This window comes from Haemaphysalis longicornis, unplaced genomic scaffold (assembly GCF_048455015.1).
Source record: "Haemaphysalis longicornis isolate Haplotype H1 unplaced genomic scaffold, Haemaphysalis longicornis Haplotype H1 scaffold_7, whole genome shotgun sequence".
NCBI lineage: Eukaryota > Metazoa > Arthropoda > Arachnida > Ixodida > Ixodidae > Haemaphysalis > Haemaphysalis longicornis.
In genome coordinates, this window is record NW_027526422.1 from 83,462,942 (window position 1) to 83,482,058 (window position 19,117).

Sequence of the window (19,117 nt, forward strand, 5' to 3'; positions counted from 1 at the left end):
TGCTTTAACTGCGAAAACGACACCGGTGCACTACCTGCAACCATTTCCGCCTCGACGCCCACCTGCGATGCCCTTAGCACTACGAATTACGGCTTCGATTATCGGTATTACGCGTGAGCAGGATATCCCCGACCCCCCCCCCCCCCCCCTAAAGTACTTCGCCGTAGAAATGACTGCAAAAAATGTCTCACATTTACTATACTCCCTAGGGCGAAATTTGTGCGCAGCGTCAACTGCAGTCTTCTCCGTCACGGCGCATATCTACTGCGTCTGAGGAAGTGATCGCGTGATCAGCGAACGCACGGCGGCGCGCGCTGCTCTGCCGTTATCTCGCAGGGCGTCGCCGCCGCCGAGCATGTTGTTGTAAATCATGTTTGAACCTCCCGCGCCAATGCCAGGTGGTTTGGATGAGACACGAAACGCTGAGGAGACCGAAATACCGATGTACATGCAGCACGCAGCGCGTGTGGGATTCTGTGGTGCTGCCTCAGCATACTGCCCTCCCCCTCACACTTTCGCCATACTTTCATCCTCCGCTTTCCAGCGGGCTGATATTCTGTGGCTTTTTCGTTCTTTCGGTTATTCTCATAGCGCGTCACAGCCGGGGAGTGTCTCGCAACTCCTCGGCATACCACTCTCCTCCTCCTTACACATTCGCCCCACTTTGCTCCTCTGTCTTCCTTCCGTCTTCGGCGCCACCATACCCAGCTTTCTCGCTAAAAATTCCAACTTCTCAGGAACCTAGCAAAACCACTACCGGAAAGTGATATTTGGCATAAAGCAAGAAGTCAACGTAAATAAGAAAACACTACAAGAATTTTCCAGGATTCTGAATAATTTGGATGTAATTAGCTATCTTACTCCCCGTGCATTCCTATGGGTTAGTTTCTATGGCTGAGGAACGTAGTCGCGCAATGTGCGAGACATGAAACTGTGCACAAAGCAAGTTTGCACCCCCAATATTAGCTGCGCAAAAAGAAATTTACATTTCGCTAAATAACTACAGAGTAATCACTGTTGAAAGGACTGCCATGAGCGGGAAAGCTGAACATGCTTCGTTTGCTCGGTTACGAGGCCGGCGACGCCGTCAAACCACAATAGAGGACGCTTAAGTACTGTACACTAAAAAGTACCGTGCCCACACCCGTCTGTACACGGATGGCTCTATGTCGGCGGCTTGATCTGCTATAGGGATATGGGTTCCTTTTTCACACACCACTTTCAGCGCTACTCTGAGCCACCAGAAACGTTCTACGACTACTAAACTTGCCGCACTGCGTGCCGCTTCGATTTCATCACAGAACAACCAGCAAGCCAGGGGGCAATTATTACGACCTCTCGGGTGACACTACAGTGTCTAGCGTCTTATCCGAAGTATCAGCTGGCATTTGGCAAGAATGCTACGCATCAACAAGGGTTATACGCGCCCCCCCACATGACCTTCGGTAGCTTCCTTCACACTCTGGCATAACTTAGATCACTAAAGCGGACACTGCAGCATCGATCGCTCATGACATAGGTGTGCCAGTATTACCCATCCGGTTCAACAGGAAATAAGCATCATCTCTAGCATAAAACGTTGCCTGTACCATGCAGCGGTTTGCGTGGGTTGCCGCGCAAGGTCAATACACGCCCCTTCGACCTATATACCTCAACTTCAATTTCAAAATGACACAAGGTCTTTCAAAGCATAACGAAGCGGTTTTGCACCGCGAGCGACCGAATGTTTAGGTTCTACACACGGCACTTCTGCTCCAAGCTCAAAAGGGCCACCTCCCGTCTGTGTCCACTTTACCGGACGTGCGGGAGAACTTGTCCACCTCATTCGCGAATGGGCGCAGTTCTCTGTGCCTAGAAAGTCCTTTTTAGCCTCCCTCGGCCATGCGCTATCTGAATGATTGGAATTGAGCGAACGTGTTGGGCCTCTGGTCGTCTCCTAAAGAGCCAGTCTCTACACAGACCTCTGTGCAAGCATGCGGATCATCGCTCTCATCGTCGACTTATTTCTCATTATCATTAGGTTATTTAAGTTTTCTTGCGTAGCTAGCTAGTCACATTAAAGACCATTCTCCTTCTCTCTGTCACAACACATACTCGGCCATAGACCTGGCTATTTACTCACCCGCTCTGCTTTATTTATTTGTTTATTTATTTATAGGTCATGAATAGATAAATAAATAAATAAATCCCTTAACACCCCGCAAAACATCCTGCTTGCTCAGTCTATAGACGAAGACGAACTGGAACGAGTTGCAGCCCAGACATTCTTCCCCCAAGGTAACATATACGACTCGACTATCTACGCCCCGATCTTCGGTGATCACCTGAAGCCTGAGGACACATTCTTCACCATTCAAGAACGGCACATAGCGCTTGAGGCTGTTAATGTCAAGAGCGCTCCCGGAAAGGACAAAATTACTTGGCAAATGCTCTGTAACCCTGATGAGAAATCTAAAGAACAGTTGTTAGCGGAAATTAACAAAATATGGGAATCTGGGATACTCCCTGTTGAATGGAAGCACTCCGTTGTGCACCCAATACCAATACCTAAAAAAACCCCTACTTCCATTTCCAGCCTTCGTCCACTTATATCCACTCTTTGCAAACTGATGGAGCGCTTGATCCTTACTCGTCTCACCTACCTTCTCGAGACAGCTAACGAACGAGAACGACGCCATTTACGACCCTGCACAAACCGGGTTCCGGCCCGGTCTGACTACTCATGATAGCCTGCTCTAATTACGACCAATGATAGAGAAAAAATGGAGAAAGAATGTTAAGACAGCTCCAGGAGTCTTTGTTGCTATTGACATCAAGAAAGCATTCGACACAGTTTCCCACGCCTTCATCATTTCGATTATGGGAGAACTTAACATCGGTTGCAGACTCACTAATTTTGTCAAGAGCTTTCTATGCAACCGAACGTTTGAAATCCATACGGGTAAAGAGCACCTCACATCTTCCACAACCACCGAGGTGTACCGCAGGGCGCTATTTTATCTCCGACTCTTTCAATCTTGTCATGTCATAAATTGCCAGGAAACTCCGACAAACACCGCACATTCAAAGCACTACATATGCCGACGATATTACGATTTGGGTTGACCCCCGTATGGCAGACCTGACCCAACAGCAAGTGCGGGTATATATTCAAACTGCACTCGATACTGTCGCCGATGCCCTCCAACACACTGGGATGCAGCCTTCGCTTGACAAAAGAACATATGGGGTGTTTGGCGGCACACAGAAACAGAAGAACGCTTACGCTTTTCAGTTTGTACGATCGCTCCTTAAGCCGTCCCCCGAGAAGTGGGTTAAAGTTATTGGCATCCCTGTCCCTGAGGATGGCGGCTGCAGTGTGTGGCTTGACCAAATCAAGAAAACATGGCATCAACAGATTCACATAATCAAACTCATAAGCAACCGGTTAGGAGGGGCTACAATAAAGACACTCAAACTACTGACCCAGGCTGTCCTCACGAGCAAAGTGACATATGGGGCAGTATGCTTCGACTTCACTAAGGCTCAGTTGCAGCAGCTGGAGGTGCTACATCGTGAGAGCCTTCGAGTCAACACTGGCCTTCCCAAACATGCCAAACTCGAGGAGCTCTACAAGCACGCTCAACTCCCACCTCTCACAGAAATCATCCGAACTCGTCAGGAAGGACACGACTTCCGAAGAGCATCCACTCTCTCTGGCCGTGCGCTACTCGCGCTACTGCCACAATGCGCGGCACCACAACAACCCATCCCTTTGCCGCTTCCACCCATGGGACAACTTCATCGTCGTTAACCCAAAGCCACTCCCAGTCACTGGTACTAGGCTTCGCCATTCTAACAAACACAGACGCACAGCTGAAATGATTGAGCGGTTTCCACTTAGCGGTCTTTATACCGACGCCACTTGGGACCCAACCACGAATACTGCCGGATTAACGGCCATTCACTCGACATTTAAAGCCACCTGTCAACACGAATACTTAACAGCGCCATCGTCTACCCACCTCCAACTCGAAGCGATATTATTGGCTGTCCGACAACTTCAAATTTCTCCCTGGCCTACCAACCATGCCTCATGCAATTCTATCTTCACAGCCAGCCAGGAGGCATACCGCGAACCGTGCCGGGTGCCTTATCAGAATTCTATCTGTGCGTCCATCAAGATGGTTGCCCGAAGGCTACATTGTACCACAGGACTACAAATTCGGGTAGACTGGGTGCCAGGACACTGCGTTAAATCCTCCAAGGAGGCCGCGCGCGCCCAGGCGAGCGATGTTCTTTCCACCCGCTGCCACCCAGTTTTGCTTCATCACGACCCCAACTTGGACCCCTTTGAAGCCCGTCCCACCTACCAGCGATGTGCTAGAGCTCGACTTCACAGCCACATCCCTGCCAATGACTAGACGTTACCTACAGGACTGCCACGTGGCCTTCAGGTTCTGATCCACAAGGCTCGTGTTAAGGCGGTGCTTACAGAGGACATCATTTTCAAGTGGCGTTCTTACATACCAAAAAAAGGGCGCCCACCCGTTCTCCAAGGCACTACCGCAAGCAATTCATGACACCATGACACCAGGCCATGACACCACCCACGTGCGTGACGTGCTCTTTAGGAGCCACACCGACCATTGAACATCTCCTTTGGACGTGTCCAGGACTGCACGCGGAGCGCACGTCTTGCAATCACAGCAGCGTGACGTGTTTGACGGACTGGCTCTACCCACCCGCAGCCACAGCCTAGCAGGTGTTTGCCTCCTTGTGGGACTTCGCTCTCGCCACTGGCGTTCATCTGAGAATGTAGTTTTCCTGAATTGACACCACCTCCACACCCGCCCCCACATAGGCCGAGTCGCCATCCTTGTGCCAATAAAGTTTCATTTATTTATTTATTTATTTATTTATTTATTTATTTATTTATTTATTTCTAGATACTGCATTATTCATACAAATTCTTAGCACGGTGGGTAACACGAGTACATAAAATGACGCATTAATACAGAAACATATGCAGTCGAGGAACGGTGAAAAAACGCCGGCATACAGCCTAGTGTATAATCGTTCTGCTTTCTTTAAAATCTCCTCCAAGTTGTGCGTAATATCACCCTGCTAATCTCTGAGTGCGTAAATCCTGTCTTCCCCGATGGCTAGCTTTCTCTTGGATGCTTACAAGCTTCCCCCTATTGGCAGCGTTTCCTCGATCACTGCAATGTTGTATGCGGTAATTTCGTTTGTTTTATTCCTCTTAATCAGTTTAGACAGCTCAGCTAATTCAATACGATCCGCCGTACTTACCAATTGCATGTTCCTACATTTGGCAATTAGTTCCTTCCTTTTCTTAGTTAGTTTTGCAGTTTGTTCCCTACATGTTGCCTCTTCCACAGCTGCTGCTGATTCACTGAGTGCCGATGTTAGGCTGCCTGCTTACACTGACCTCGTTCTGCTCGTTCAGAAGCAAGAATTTGTTTTGAGGAGTTATTTTAAACTCCTGCGAGCTGGCTCTGACTGACTCCGTGCAGGGTTTCTTAGTTTTCACAAGTTTCCTTCTTTCTCTTCTGGGATTCAGCTTTAGCTAATCATCCTGTGATCGCTGCTCTGAATCTTACCTAGCCCCTTACGTCTTGTACGATACCCGGGTTGTCACTTAAAATGAAGTCAACTTCGTTTTTGGTTTTACCACCGGGACTTTTTCATATCCATTTTCTATTATTTAGTTTGCAGAAGAATCTGTTCAATAACCTCAGGTTATTTGTCTCTGCAAATTCTACCGATGTATCTCCTCGACTGTTGCGATTGTCTATTCCAAAATTTCCCATACTGACCTTTCTCCCATTAGCCTCTGACCGACTTCGTCGTAGAATCTATCTACGGCGACATCACGATCGCTGGTTGTTGGCTCATGCGTCTGTACTATATTTCACCTGTATCGCTTGTTTAGCTTGGTCACAACAGCCGCGACTCTCTCATTAACGCTGAAAAACTCCTCCGCTTTTCCTGATATTTCTGTGTGGATTGAAAAATCCCACCCCGTGTTCTTTCTTCTTTTGGGTTCCCCTGTAGGGAAGCATATGTCCGCTAGTAAGCTTAATGAAGCCTTCTCCTCTCCTTGTAACTTCTTTTAACCCTATAGTATCCCACCTGATGTCCGAGTGCTCCTATAGTAGTACAGCTAAGCTACCCTCAGTGACAAGGTGCGTTCGTTGAACGTTGCCAGGGCGATAAAAAATAAATCAGGGCTGACGCTTCTCAGATAAAGACGTCGGTTTCACACTAAGACCAATTTTCATCAAAGTTTGACGTACATTGTGAATTCGCCACTTGGGTAGCAGCCCTATCTGGGTACATCACCCTCCTTCATTCGATAATTGACGAGTACTGTTACCTTTTGCTGATTTATCAGAACAAAAGGATTGCGTAAGGCTCCTTTTTTTGTAGCCACTATTTTTTGTACAAGCTTATCTTCATATAATGTGCCCTAGAATGCTATCTTAATACACTTAATGATTTTATGCACGGTTTTCAGTATCAGCACATCGGCCACCCTCGAGAGTCAACCAATCAAGGTCATGAGACCACAGCGTGGTTGACTTCACAGCCAGACACGATAAGCTATTTGGAGACAAAGCAGTGATATGAGATGAAACGATGACGCGTGCACTTCGTATTGTTCATGCTAAAGAGCCATTCACAGAGCTGCCAGGTGGTGTATTATTTAAACCCTCCGCTTTCCTGATTCCGCCAGCAGTCGACATTCTGCGGAGAGAGCGCGCAAACGTCAAACTTACACGGAGAGACAACTTACCTCACTTCTCATCATGCTCCGCTACGTCGCTGTCCTCCTTCTTCTTGGTCTTGCCTTAGGGCAGCGCCATAGCTTCAAGTATGAAGACTGTGGTAAGCACTGTGTCCTTCTTATAGCTCATCAAGCTTCCTCGCTTTTCTGTCGTTTTAAACTCGCTTCGGTAGAAGCAAGTAGAATAGAACAATACAAAAGCGTGTTTGCTTTTTTTTTAGCGGATAAGAACCAGTCAAGCATGCAGGGTTGTGTAAATTAGAATTTGTATAGGCATAAATCAGTGTTTGCCATTCAGGAGTGGGAGTTTTAACGACCTATACAGCACATTTCATACGGTCAACACGGCAGAGTTGACAAAAAAAAACACAAAAATGGAGTGGTGTACATCGCTCAAACACTAATCACGAAGACAACAAATGATAGGAATATGGTGCAGTTAGTAATGGGGCTACATCATAGGAATATGAATAGCAATAGAGGCAAGCCCTGCACCTCGCCATAAGCTGGGCTCTGGGCCCCGGCGATGGGGAGGGTAAGCTAGATTAGAGAGTTTTAGCATAGCGGCTCCCGTACGCTACGCTAAGGTTAGCGGGTAGCGGGAGCAGACTGCGCATGCGCGCGCGGGGAGTGCGAGGAGGTTGCCCCTCAGCGGAGGGAAAGAGCGGGCATGGCGAAGGCAGGCCGCGCGGAACTAATCCACCCCACCGTGACGAATTTGCTCTCCCCAGTCGCGCCCCGCTACCCGCCGCCGTAGCGTTAGCGGACGGAGCACGCTATGCTAAAACTCTCTATTGTAGCAGCTCGCAGCTCACGGTAGCACTCCTCGCGTGGTATGTTCGGTACTTAAAACCACCCGCGCCAGCCGCCCAGCCTTGAACCACTCCTGTTTAGGTCCTCCTATCTCGCACCAGCATGCTGGCGTCGATGGTACCACCGCATGACGGCACCACTATATACTACTACGGCCACGCTATGCCCAGCGGACGTCAACTCAGCCGTAACAACTAACACCTGTACCCCACACTCCAGCAGTGTGTTGGGCACTGTATCTGCGCTGCCTCCCCTCTGTACTCAAACACCGGGCTGGCCCCTGAGGAAACCCCGTTAGCCCCCTTTCATTCAAGCGGCCACCGTGGACACAAGCGCGATTTCGTTAACAACCATGCCCGTGTTTGTTCACATACCTGGAGATGTCAGCCGAAGACGCCGCTTCGCCACGCATTTCGACCAGTGGCGGTCCCAAGGGGGGGGCGAAGGGGGCGATCGCCCCCCCCAAACAGGTCATCAGCTTCCTATTTTTTTGTTTTTTTAAAGCATTCCACTTGCGCGAGGTTAAATCCCGCTTGTGCGCGGCCATAAACATGTTGCGATTATCAGAAATGCGGGCTCGAGCCAGCCGTTGCACCGCCTAGCGCGCGCTAGAAAGCACTGTGTCGCCAAGTGATTTGTGCGTAAGTGGGTTACACCGCATACGCGCACATGGCTGCATGTTTATCACTTCCTCCGCAGAATTTGCGCAAAAAGGGACCCTAAAAAAGGGACCCCTAAAAAAAAAAAAACATTCGCCCCACCTAAAACCATTTTCTGGGACCGCTACTGATTTCGACCACCTGGGATTTGTCTGACACGTCCACTCCAGCTGTACTGCAGTCGCCACATAGCCCGCGTGAGAGGAGAGGGAGGAAAAAGATTTATTCGACTGAAGAGCAGGTAGGCGGGCGGGGTCCTTAGTCCAGAACTCCGTTGGTTGTACCCGCCATCTTTGCCCATTCGGTCAGCCATAGCTGCATATTCAGATCAGAGCTCGCACACTGTGTTACTCATTACCAATCACGACGAAAGCCCGTCCTCCGACAAGCTGGAACAAGTTTGTACGACCTACCTATCACAGAAAACCGACGGGAAGGACGTTGTCACCGACAATCCTCCAGCCCACGCGAAAAACCCCAGGCTCTATAAGCTGCAGCTTTCATATGACCAGCCTGGATGAGCGGACGCAGTTTTCACGACGCAAGTCCCGCACATACTAAGGATGAGCGATCTGACGACAGCGTACCCTCTCCGGACTTAAAGCGACCTCTCCCCCCTCCCCCCACCCTCCCCCCACCCAGCAGTCACTTGCGCCGTCAAGCTACGTCGCAGCCGACTTCGCAAGCGCCGACCACGAAGGCGGTCTTCTCCGCTGCCACGATAGCAAGAATTCCACGTTCGCCGCCCGCGACTACTCTGCCAACGTCCGAGGGACTGGATTCGTTGTGGTTTTCACGCTTATCGCAACGTGCTTTCCCCGACTTCCGCACTACGCCCATGCCGCGGCCATTATCGTCGTCGCCGTCGTCCTCTCCCGACTCCAAGTCTAGCATACGCATCGATGCTTTGCCCGACTTTGCCCTCTAAACCTCAACTTTAACTGCTCAGGCGTGATGTTCTTACACCAGCACACTCATAGTGCGAAACACCTGACCTTCCAGAACTCGTTTCGGCTTCAGCTGGCTCTTAAAGTCGTACTACCTTCGCGTGTGAATGCTTCCATTGTTTTGTAGATCTATACGGACGCATTCGCTGAACAGACAGCTGCTGCTTCGAATACCACTCCTTCCCTCATGAATAAATATTGTCGATGCACCTTTTGCGCGTCTTTGAAGCGGTCATTGGTAAATTAAAGTAGCCGGTCTTGGCACCACTGGTATTTTTGGTTTCTATTTCGCCAGCGATGGCGATCTGTGCGGCTAAAAAGGTTTACGGTGTCTCCGTTGGAAAAAAATGCTTTTATAGCAATATTTGCATTTTTCGCAGCAAACTAAACACGCCCACTTTTTAACAACTACTTAAACTAACTTTTTGAAGTTTTATTGTACGTTGTGTACCGTAAAGGAATTTACAGATATTAGCTTTTTTGTGTGCCGACAGATATTTGTGGTGAGACACAATTTAAATGTTGTCAATTAAAAAAACGCCCGAAACTCAATTACAACTTCATTGTAAAAAGCAATATCTATCCACTTAAGCAGAATTTCACCCTCTGGTCGTATGTTTGCGCAGATCTCCTAAGCGCAGTGTCTGATCAGTAGTGAATTGCAATTATTGACGAGGCACTGGACATCCACGCTTGCTAGAATAGTTTCTGCTGTCGCACTTTCGTTATTTTATTGACATAAGGACTTCGCAGTACAGTTTCTATTCTCTATCATATTCCCCTCCCTACCCACTTTTTTTTTTTGAAGATATTTGACTCCGCATATCGCAGCTTTCATGCTCTAAGCTGTATGTCGGTATACGATGGCGAAACAGCAAAGTTGTATGTAGCGGAAAGTTGACGTGTCCTTATGCGAATCTAAGCAATTGAACAGCAATTCGGCAGCAACAGCGCTCCTAACCTGCGGGTAGCAATTTCAGACGTTACAAAACAAAACAAGTCAACAGATGGAGTCGGTTGAAAAAGTCAACGGGGAGAAATCATCTCTACTGACTATAGGAGCGCGCCATCACCTCATTCGACAACTCTTAGGAACAGCTCTTGCAACTTCGATAGGTCCTTATTCTAAATCGTGCCAGTTAAATGGAGGATAAATACCGACGTGATATATCGTTTATTTACTAATATTTAGTCAGGGTACAGAGGCACGATATAATTCCCTATCACGAGATATAAAACTGATGGCACGGCAACAAAACCACGGACAGACCGATCGTTCGATCCCTGATTGTAACCCCTGCTGACTACATTTGACAAAGAGATTTTATTGGTACGTTGTAAATAATAAATCATTGTCATGTTTTATTTTTCTTGCAGGAAGCAAGGCCGAGATCAAGCTGGCTCAAATCGAGCTGTGCGATTCCGACCCTTGCGTCTTCAAGCGTGGAAGTGAAACCAAAGTTCATTTCACGATCGTGGCAGGTAAGTTCAGCCCTGATTTTTCGCCAACTTGCGAAAAGAGTGAACCTTTCAGGAGCTCAGTGAAACCAGTTCTGCAGCGCGATGCACATTTTGAACGGAGGGGTCTTTTGCTCGAATGCTAGCACTAAAAATACTCAGGGAGACACTTACGGGATCTCTAAAGCATTAGATATTATTTCAATCTGTGCGATTAGGGTGAATGGTAGGTCTCTATGTCTGGTAGGTCCATCGGCATTTCGTGCTTTCCTGCACATCTCCATCGGTGCGATTGTATCCTCTTATTGCCATTGTCGTGGCTCCTTTCCCTTTGCATCGTTTTCGTTTTCTCTCTTGGTTTTAATCTTCTCATTTAGGATATCAGCGCGTGCCTTCTGTTGTTTCCTTCGCCTTCTTTCTTGCGAGCCCTGCTTATTCGCTGTTGCGATATACCGTTCCGAGGTAGGTGCAAGCCATGGCGCTTCCGCAGCGATGCAGAACGTTAACGAAACTGATGATATACCGCGCCCAGTCCCTAAATCGACGTAAAAAATAGGAAGCTTCCCTTCTTTACGAAAAGAATGCGTAGAATGGAGCCAAAGGAATGTTTTACTGTGAAAACAAAAATCACGGGGTCTTTCAATACTTTTGGTACTGCTGGGGGTTGAGCTCAGGCCTTACACGCAAAAACCCGTGATTTTACCCCTAGGCTACCGAGGCGGAACACGATAGAAGGAGAATTCAAAATGAACTATGGCGCTGGCTGCGTTCAGGAAGTGGCTCGCTTGTACCCACGAGTAAACGGAATCTCCCTTTGAACGAGTAAACGGAATCTCGCTTTGCTATTAGCGTAAATGTGCTTTGCTTCTCTTGTAATTACACATTCTCAAGTTACTGTTGTAGAGTTTAATGTATAAATGCACATGTCTCTAACACACGTTATGAAGTCGAATAATACGTCACATTCCCTGCGTCTGTTTTTTTTTTTTTTAGATGCGAAGCAGCTTATGGTCGCGCCTGTTCCCTCCGCCGTTGTGCGACCGCCGTTGTGCGGCGTCCACACCCCCACTGCGCATGCGCTTCCTCCTCTCCCTCCTGTCCTCTCCTTGTCTCATCTCCTCTTCTCTCCGGCATTCCTCCTCTCCTCTCCGAAGCTTCTCTCCTCTCCGGGATTGCGCAACGAATGGCAACACCTGCGGCTCCACGCGCGATAATGCGAAGCAGCTTAGGGTTAGAGGCGCGACGGTAGCCGCTGCATACTCCGCTGGGGGCGCCACTTGAGTCGACCCCATAGCAGCTTCGCATACTACTCAGGGTTCCCCTACGGGAAGTGGTGAATTTTTTTTGTTTCCTGAAACAATGGCCCCATGCACATGAACTCGTTGAGGGACGGTTGAGTCGAAGAGCTGTCGGGGTGAGTTGGTTCGACCCGAAGGCAGGGGGTGAGTTGACTGGCCTTGAGGAGCTGAGCAGGCCCCCTTCCACAAACCCCCCGGTCCGCACTTGGTCGCCTCTCACCTCGATTCTTTGGATAGAGTTCTTATATGCGCTGGAGAGTCGAGGTTAGTTGAATTTGCCAACCAACTCAACCAGTCGCAGCCGAGTCCATGCATTTGGGACCATTTTTGTTCACGTTAACACAGCCAGACATACCAAATCGGCGGCAACGTCGATCGCAATGCCCTCTTGTGACGGAAGACTGAGAATAAAACAGAGCACAGATCAGCCGTCTGACGACGTAACGGGTCATCCGTAATTGGTCTACCACTTTGTTCCCTGTAGGGGCAGTGATGACATTGACCTGGACTAAGGGCCCAGAGTAAAGACGACTCCCCATGGCTGCGCCTATCTTTACACTGCATGTTGTTTTTCTTCAAAGTTCCTACCAAAAATAGACAAGGTATTATATGCACAAATCAGTATACTAGGCTTTTTAAATGCAGACGGCTATGTGGAAATAACCCCCACCGGCTGATAATTTTGACGACTGCGAATTCGTACGCGACTCCAGTGTTGCGCACAGTTCTCCCGCGCAGTTGGTAATAAAAGTTAAAGAAAATGCCCCCTGTTAGAAATAACAGATACGAAATTGCTTTACGAGTTCCGATAGATGGGTTATCGGTCCGAAATATTCTAGCGCAAACTTTTCCTCTGAAACTAATCGACCCTAAATTTACCCATCAGCAGCGAGCCCTGTGTCGATCCGAGCAGGATCGCTTCCAGCTTCTGCTTCACACTCTTCATGCTCCTTATGATCCGCAGATCAAGACAGCGCGACGGCGACGGTTACCGCCAGAGTGAAGGTATTTGGAATGTGGGTTCCGGTCCCCGGCCTCAAGCCCGACTTGTGCTCGTACATGGTGAAGTGTCCCATCAAGAAGGGTCAGGAGTACAGCGGCACTTTGACAATGCCAGTCCCAGTATTCGCTCCGCCGGTGAGTATTTAATCACGTGACGATCATGTGAGAGTGGGAATGAAACACTTTGTTAAAACGAGAGGCCGTGCTTCCTGTGGGGGAATAAATATGGGTGGGTGGAGGGATAAAGAAGGTCACAATGGACCTTTTTCCAGTAGCGCTCTGCGCATGCGCTACTCTCGCTCCCAGACATTGATCCGCCATTATTGGGGGGCAAAAGGTGAACAAAACGATGCCATATTGGATTAGCCGGTTGCGAGCGCCGCCTCAGCTAAGTGCTGCTCTGTTTTCTGAGCACTGAAAGCGGCTGACAGGTAGGCGCTACGGCTGCCATCGAAACATTTCTCTACCATAAAAACCACGCGTGGTGCCTGGGACAGCTTCCTCAACTGCGCAGGGCAGGCTGAAAAAAAAGAGCGTGTTCTTTTATAATTTCCCAAGCGTGGTTCGGGCGGCCGTCGCAAGAGGGCTACGCAACTGGAAAAAGGCCCATTCTTGTAATGTACAAGTTTCACTCTTGGGATGCTAATCAGAAAACTCATACAGTTCAGTCAGTCAATGGCACAAAAATTCATAGTTCACGCAGTAGACATTGAGCGTGGATAGACATGGTCACTCCGGGAGAGTCGGTCAGACTTCTACACCAATTGGTAAAACCCGTTTTCAAGGGCGTACTGGCTGACTGCTTCTGAAGTATCAGGACCATTCAGGGACACGACTAATATGCTTTGGTTTTGTGGGCACAGTTGTGAAATTTTGATGACGAGATTACCGAAGTTCATTTGCTTATTTCACCTTTTCGAGGAGCGAGTATCCCAAAACGCTAAGGCTGATAATCAAAATCATTTACTGATTGGTTCGCCGAGATAATCAATGGTCATGGTGTAGTAGGAATCGTTGTTCACACTTCTGGGCCTCGCTAACTAGGCCTGGGTGCCCAAATAATTGCGGATCCTGTCGCGCCACGACAGAACAGACGCAATCATGTTTAATCTTCCCTAATTTCCCACTCAAGAAGACGTGTGAACGTGTAGGAGGCAACTTGTTCAAGGAGAGAAAAAAAGTGTAAGGAAAGTAAAAACGAACATTTGGAGTCAACTGGCGGGCTAACTTTACGGTGTTCAGACAAGCATAATCATTATCGGCGTTAGCATACCATGGTCTGAGGTGTCCACGCAAAAAAAAAAAAAAACTATCCTTAATGAGAATTCATGTGTTTGCAAAGCAAAAGGACACCTATCTTGTTCCGCCAGATGTACGCGAAAGTAAAGGATGGCCATAAAATATTTTAGAGTTTAAAATTTTTCTGCCAGTTCGAGTCACTTCAAGTGCGTGTGCGCAGTTGTTTCCTGCTTGTGGTGATTAAACCACCCCATATGCTAGCATTTACTCGACGTTAGATACCAACGCCTTTTGTTCGCCATTAATTGCACCACGTACTTACGATTGCTCTGCGGCCAGTGTAGCCCACTTAGGTTGGTTCTACCTTCACCGAAGTTATGATATTTTTGTAAATGCTAAATGTACACCCGAAAACTGCTCCGTTGTGGCCGCCTCGGGGTCACTTAACCTCCCAAACTCATATGTGCGACAGTCGATGAACCAATTCTTTTCCACGGAAATGTAGAAGTTGCAGGCACAAGCTGGGACGAGTGGTGTGTATGCTTGACTGGTGTATGAGAAGCGGGGACGCACGGAATCGTCTATGTCGATTTCGCCGAGTTTAACTCGCCGCGGTGGCTCAGTGGTTAAGGCGTTGGTTGTGCTGCTGAGCCCGAGAACGCGGTTTTCTAATGGTGAAGAAAAGCGAAAAAGTGTTCCATATTTCGGAGCAGCTTAAAGATCCCCGTGTGGTCAAAATTAATCCGGAGAACCCCACCACGGCGCGCCCCATCGCCTGTGTACCGCCGGCGCGTTAAACCTCGCAATCTATCAATCAAATCAATCAATTTAGATGTGTTTGGGAAGTGGGAACAGCAATCGCAGTTCTCCTGGTAGCCGCGCCTCAACTCACGGGTTGTTCTAGTTCTGTCTCAAGCTGGTACTCGACAACAGTAGTTCCGCTACGTATTAGAGGGCTACACTCAGGGGTATGGGGGTCTGTACGTTTTGCAAATAAGGTGCCCGTGGTACACCGGGGGACTCGATTATGTTGTCACCTTATATTGCGAGAGGCACAGCAGTGGAATTTTTGAAGTTTTTGCATGTAGCGTATCTGAAGTAAAGCTTGCAATGACATCTCCGTTTCCTTCTTTCCCTTCATTCTTTTCTTTGTTTTCTTTTTTTTTTTTTTGCAGATGGTAACCACTGTTAAGTTGGAGCTCAAACTTGACCGCGGCGTGAGCGTTTGCACGGAGACTAAAATTCGCCTCGAGTAGACCTGCGGACGGCCCTCTTTCGACGTCACTGGAAGCGTAGTTATATGTGCAGACCGACCATTGTGCGCACTTTCCTCTCAGCGCGCGCGCTCAATGACGATTTTTAGTGAGCCGGTGAAGTGCTCTCATCGGCGCTTTCAATAAAAACTGTGAAACCAATACTGTGTGCTACAACACGTGTAGACGATCGTGAAAACGAGTCACAATAAGATAGTTCACAGTGTAGTTGTACACAATGCTGTCAATGCATAGGCTTCTGTCAATAAATGGGCTCCTAACGCGGGCGGGTGGTAATGGGAAACGGCTTGAACTATCCCGGGCTATAACAGAAATGAGTTGTACCAAGGTGCATGGTATGCTCAAACAATGCGTACCCATGCCGCTGCGTGGAAATGTCTATGGTCCAACACCAAATGTGGGCTTTAGCAGAAGACCCATTCTCCCCTATTAATTCCCCTAACCAGTACGCATTGGACCGCTCGAATCGCCGCTCCAGAAGGAGCTCGTTCCCTGAGCAGTGAGTTCGTCGCGACCCTTAGTGCGCTGCCCTACGCTCCCTAATCCTTCATGTCAATAAATGTATTCTCCCTACCTACGGGAAGTGTTATCTTAGAAGGTGTGTAGGATAAACATCACTCACAGATTTATAATAAATAACATTTCTTCCTACGGGACGGGCGTAATTACGGAAAGTCCACAGAGATGCAGCGCGCAAGCCGAGGGCGCGAAAATTAAACTGAATTCCACTTCCTCAAGAGTGTGGTTTTAAACTTCCACTCGTCTGTTTATGTGCTTCTTTGGACGAAATTATGAAATTCGTTTTTGGAGATATGTACGCGCAGCATTTGTAAGCAACAAACTGACTGAATCTATCAGTGAACTGAATAGTTGTGGAGAAATCTTTAAAACGCGTTATTCATATAAAATAATTTTTCTCCCTATCAGGTGGCCGTTATGGAAAAATCTTATAACACAGTTCTTAGACATTTCTATGGGTTACCTGTACCAAAAAAACCCCGTTCGATATGTCAATGAGCGTGCAATAAAAAGAACATTTTGTGGAAAAATTTCCCACGCCCATACACGTACAATTTACAGCCACATTTGGCTGTAAAGAGCTCACACTATAGAGAAGCCGCCAAAGAATGCTGCGCATTAGTAGATGATTCTCTGAATTTGTGCTGTTTTTTTTCTTTGCAGTAGCGGCTGCGTCCCGGAACCAGCCGAATGTTTGCTTTTTATCCATCTTACAATCATGAGGATAAGATTTACGGGGTAACATTCCGTCCGCAGTCTAGTTATCTGATTCGAAAAGCTGTCCTTCAGCTGATATGGTCACAATACTTTAAAAGAGCTGAGCGTAAAGATGAAAAAAATATTCCATTTTTTATTACCTTGAAATGTCCTTACTGGAAGGTTAGGACAGGTTTTTGGGGTCCGGTGCGGTAACACCAGAATACGTGCCCCTCGTTAAAAGTAAATTCCAAATCCCAAAACTTCATTGTGTTCATCTTGGGTAGCTAAAACGTGAAATGCAATCTAAAACCACCGAGAGCACACTTCAAAGGCTGTCTCCGGATTGCTTGTGCAGCCAATCCCGTTCCTAAGCGGCGACGAAGGTTGTTCCTTGAGTGAAGCAAAACGGCGACGCAACAAATAGAATGGCTTTGCAACAACGTTAGATCGACTCTAACAACAAGACAGCAACCGATGGCCCCACGGGAAGGGTTGTACCCCTGGGAGATGCGGCACTACACAGTCGGCATGCTGAAACTCTTGGCCTTGGTCCAAAGCTTTTGTGGTGAGCCAGTTTTGAACCCTCCGGAGAAGGTGAACTTCTCCAGGCTCATCTCCCGAAGGATTCCAGAAGAAGAGTGACCCCACGGCATCTCTGGGTGCGTTGATGTGCTTGTCCGAACTGCAGAAATGCGAGAACACACCTTACAAAAGCGAACGTTGCGATCCTATTAAACTTTTATAGAGTTCTTATAGAGTCTGAAGGAACTCATTAGAAAGTCATGGCAGACTCATGCCCTAACGAGGCATCTCTATAAGATATCTATAGAATTTCAAAAAAGACCTCCCCATAAAAACTCACTCTACTCATCTTTACAAGATTTCTATAGAATTTCAAAACAGACCTCCCTATAAAAACTCACTCTACTCATCGCTACAAGATCTCTAGAATTTCAAAACAGACCTCCGTTTAAAAACTTACTCTACTCAGACTCGATAAAGATTCTATACACATTTTAGCGAACTCGTTCAATAAAAGTTCTATGGCGTCTCCTCCACGAAAGCGGTTTTTAATTTTTGTAGGGGCTTCACTATAGCAACTAACTCTAAGCTCATTAAAAATCTATAGAAGTTTTAAGGTGATAACTCAAGAAAGTTTCTATTGGCCCACTTTGAAGTTTTTATACAATTTTAAATTGAAAAACTGGATGGGCACTAGCTGTTTTTATATTCCAGGTCAACACGGATTCAACGAAAGCTTTATCGCTAGCCGAATTTCCTCGAGTCTGTCCAAGTTTTTTTTAAACGACCTGTTTGCTCAGTATATATATATACAGAGTTTGTGAAAACGTTTATGAAAGCGATCGTGGAATCCATTCAGTGTCGACAAGTCTGCTCATTATCGCTCGCGCCTCGAAGACGTAGGTTTCATCCGAAATTTTTCGATGGAGGCGGTGCACGGAGAACGAAAATGTCCGTATGCAGGTTAAAGGATGCATACCGCGATCACCGAATTCAGAATCTTAAATTAACATAACTGGCTTCAATAGTTTGCGGAGATCACTCCCAAGAATTTTTGCAGCTAGCGGTGGCCGGAAAGATGCCGGAAATCAATTTTAATTGCCCCACCGCGAGAGCTCGGATGGCCGCGGCACTAGCGAAAAAATGCGAAAGATATTCCCTGCTGATTGTGGGCGACGTCAGATATACCCCGTTCCGGAACGGGAAGCAAGCACTCTCCGGCGCTGTTGTTGTCGGTGGTCTAGTTTCGCCAGGCAGTTTTTGTCACATATGCCCGCTACATTTACATAACGAATATGGGTCATCCCCCCTAGCTTAGTGCAGCGATTTTGTGCTCCTCTGGGGCGGCATGATACTAACAGCGCTGTTTTGCAGATATGTCTGCTTATCTCACAAACCCAAGCGCTACAAAATATTCCGCTGATGAAAGTACGCCTATATATATACTTAGCAAAAAAAAAAAAAAAACAGAGCAGAACTTTTGTGTAAACCACTACGCGTCGAGGAAAGAATTAACAATAATTAATTTTTTTTTTCATATAGCCAAATTTGAAAGAAAGACTCCAAAGCCAAGTGGACGCAAGCTTGGCCTCATCATCGTTCGCTCACGGACTTCATTTATTCAAGGAGTCGTAACTTCAGTTATCCCTCGCTAACATGAGCAATTCGTTGAGGATAACGTGAACTGTATACGATCGCAAGTGTAGAACTGCAGTGTGCAATACAGAGAATCCCACAAGGAGCAAACGCGGATCAACGTTCTAAGCCAGGTAAAAACATTTCTGTCCAGTGAAAAAAGCTCGTAAGCGGAAGAGGGCCTCAGTCCGAGGCCCCTGAAGCCTCAGCTCACACTAACTAAACCAACCAACACAGAAAAAAAAATGAAGACAGACTAACT

The 19,117-nt window shown here is 47.5% G+C and overlaps 1 protein-coding gene across 1 annotated transcript; it reads left to right on the forward strand.

Annotated features, from left to right (window-relative positions):
- Nucleotides 1–6,723: 6,723 nt before the first annotated feature.
- LOC144146018 (mite group 2 allergen-like Ixo r 2) lies at nucleotides 6,724–15,621 on the forward strand. Its single transcript, XM_077677934.1, has 4 exons — nucleotides 6,724–6,891; nucleotides 10,587–10,691; nucleotides 12,930–13,102; nucleotides 15,382–15,621. Exons 1-4 carry the CDS (start codon nucleotides 6,813–6,815, stop codon nucleotides 15,460–15,462), a joined length of 438 nt encoding a protein of 145 aa, XP_077534060.1. The 5' UTR covers nucleotides 6,724–6,812; the 3' UTR covers nucleotides 15,463–15,621.
- The last annotated feature ends 3,496 nt before the right edge of the window (nucleotides 15,622–19,117 follow it).

Bases quoted from the DNA above. Each gene is read 5' to 3' on its own strand.
- LOC144146018 (XM_077677934.1), top strand. From the start codon at position 6,813: ATGCTCCGCTACGTCGCTGTCCTCCTTCTTCTTGGTCTTGCCTTAGGG. The intron at 6,892-10,586 runs GTAAGCACTGTG...TTTTTCTTGCAG, and splicing joins CTTCAAGTATGAAGACTGTG to GAAGCAAGGCCGAGATCAAG. The intron at 10,692-12,929 runs GTAAGTTCAGCC...TATGATCCGCAG, and splicing joins TCATTTCACGATCGTGGCAG to ATCAAGACAGCGCGACGGCG.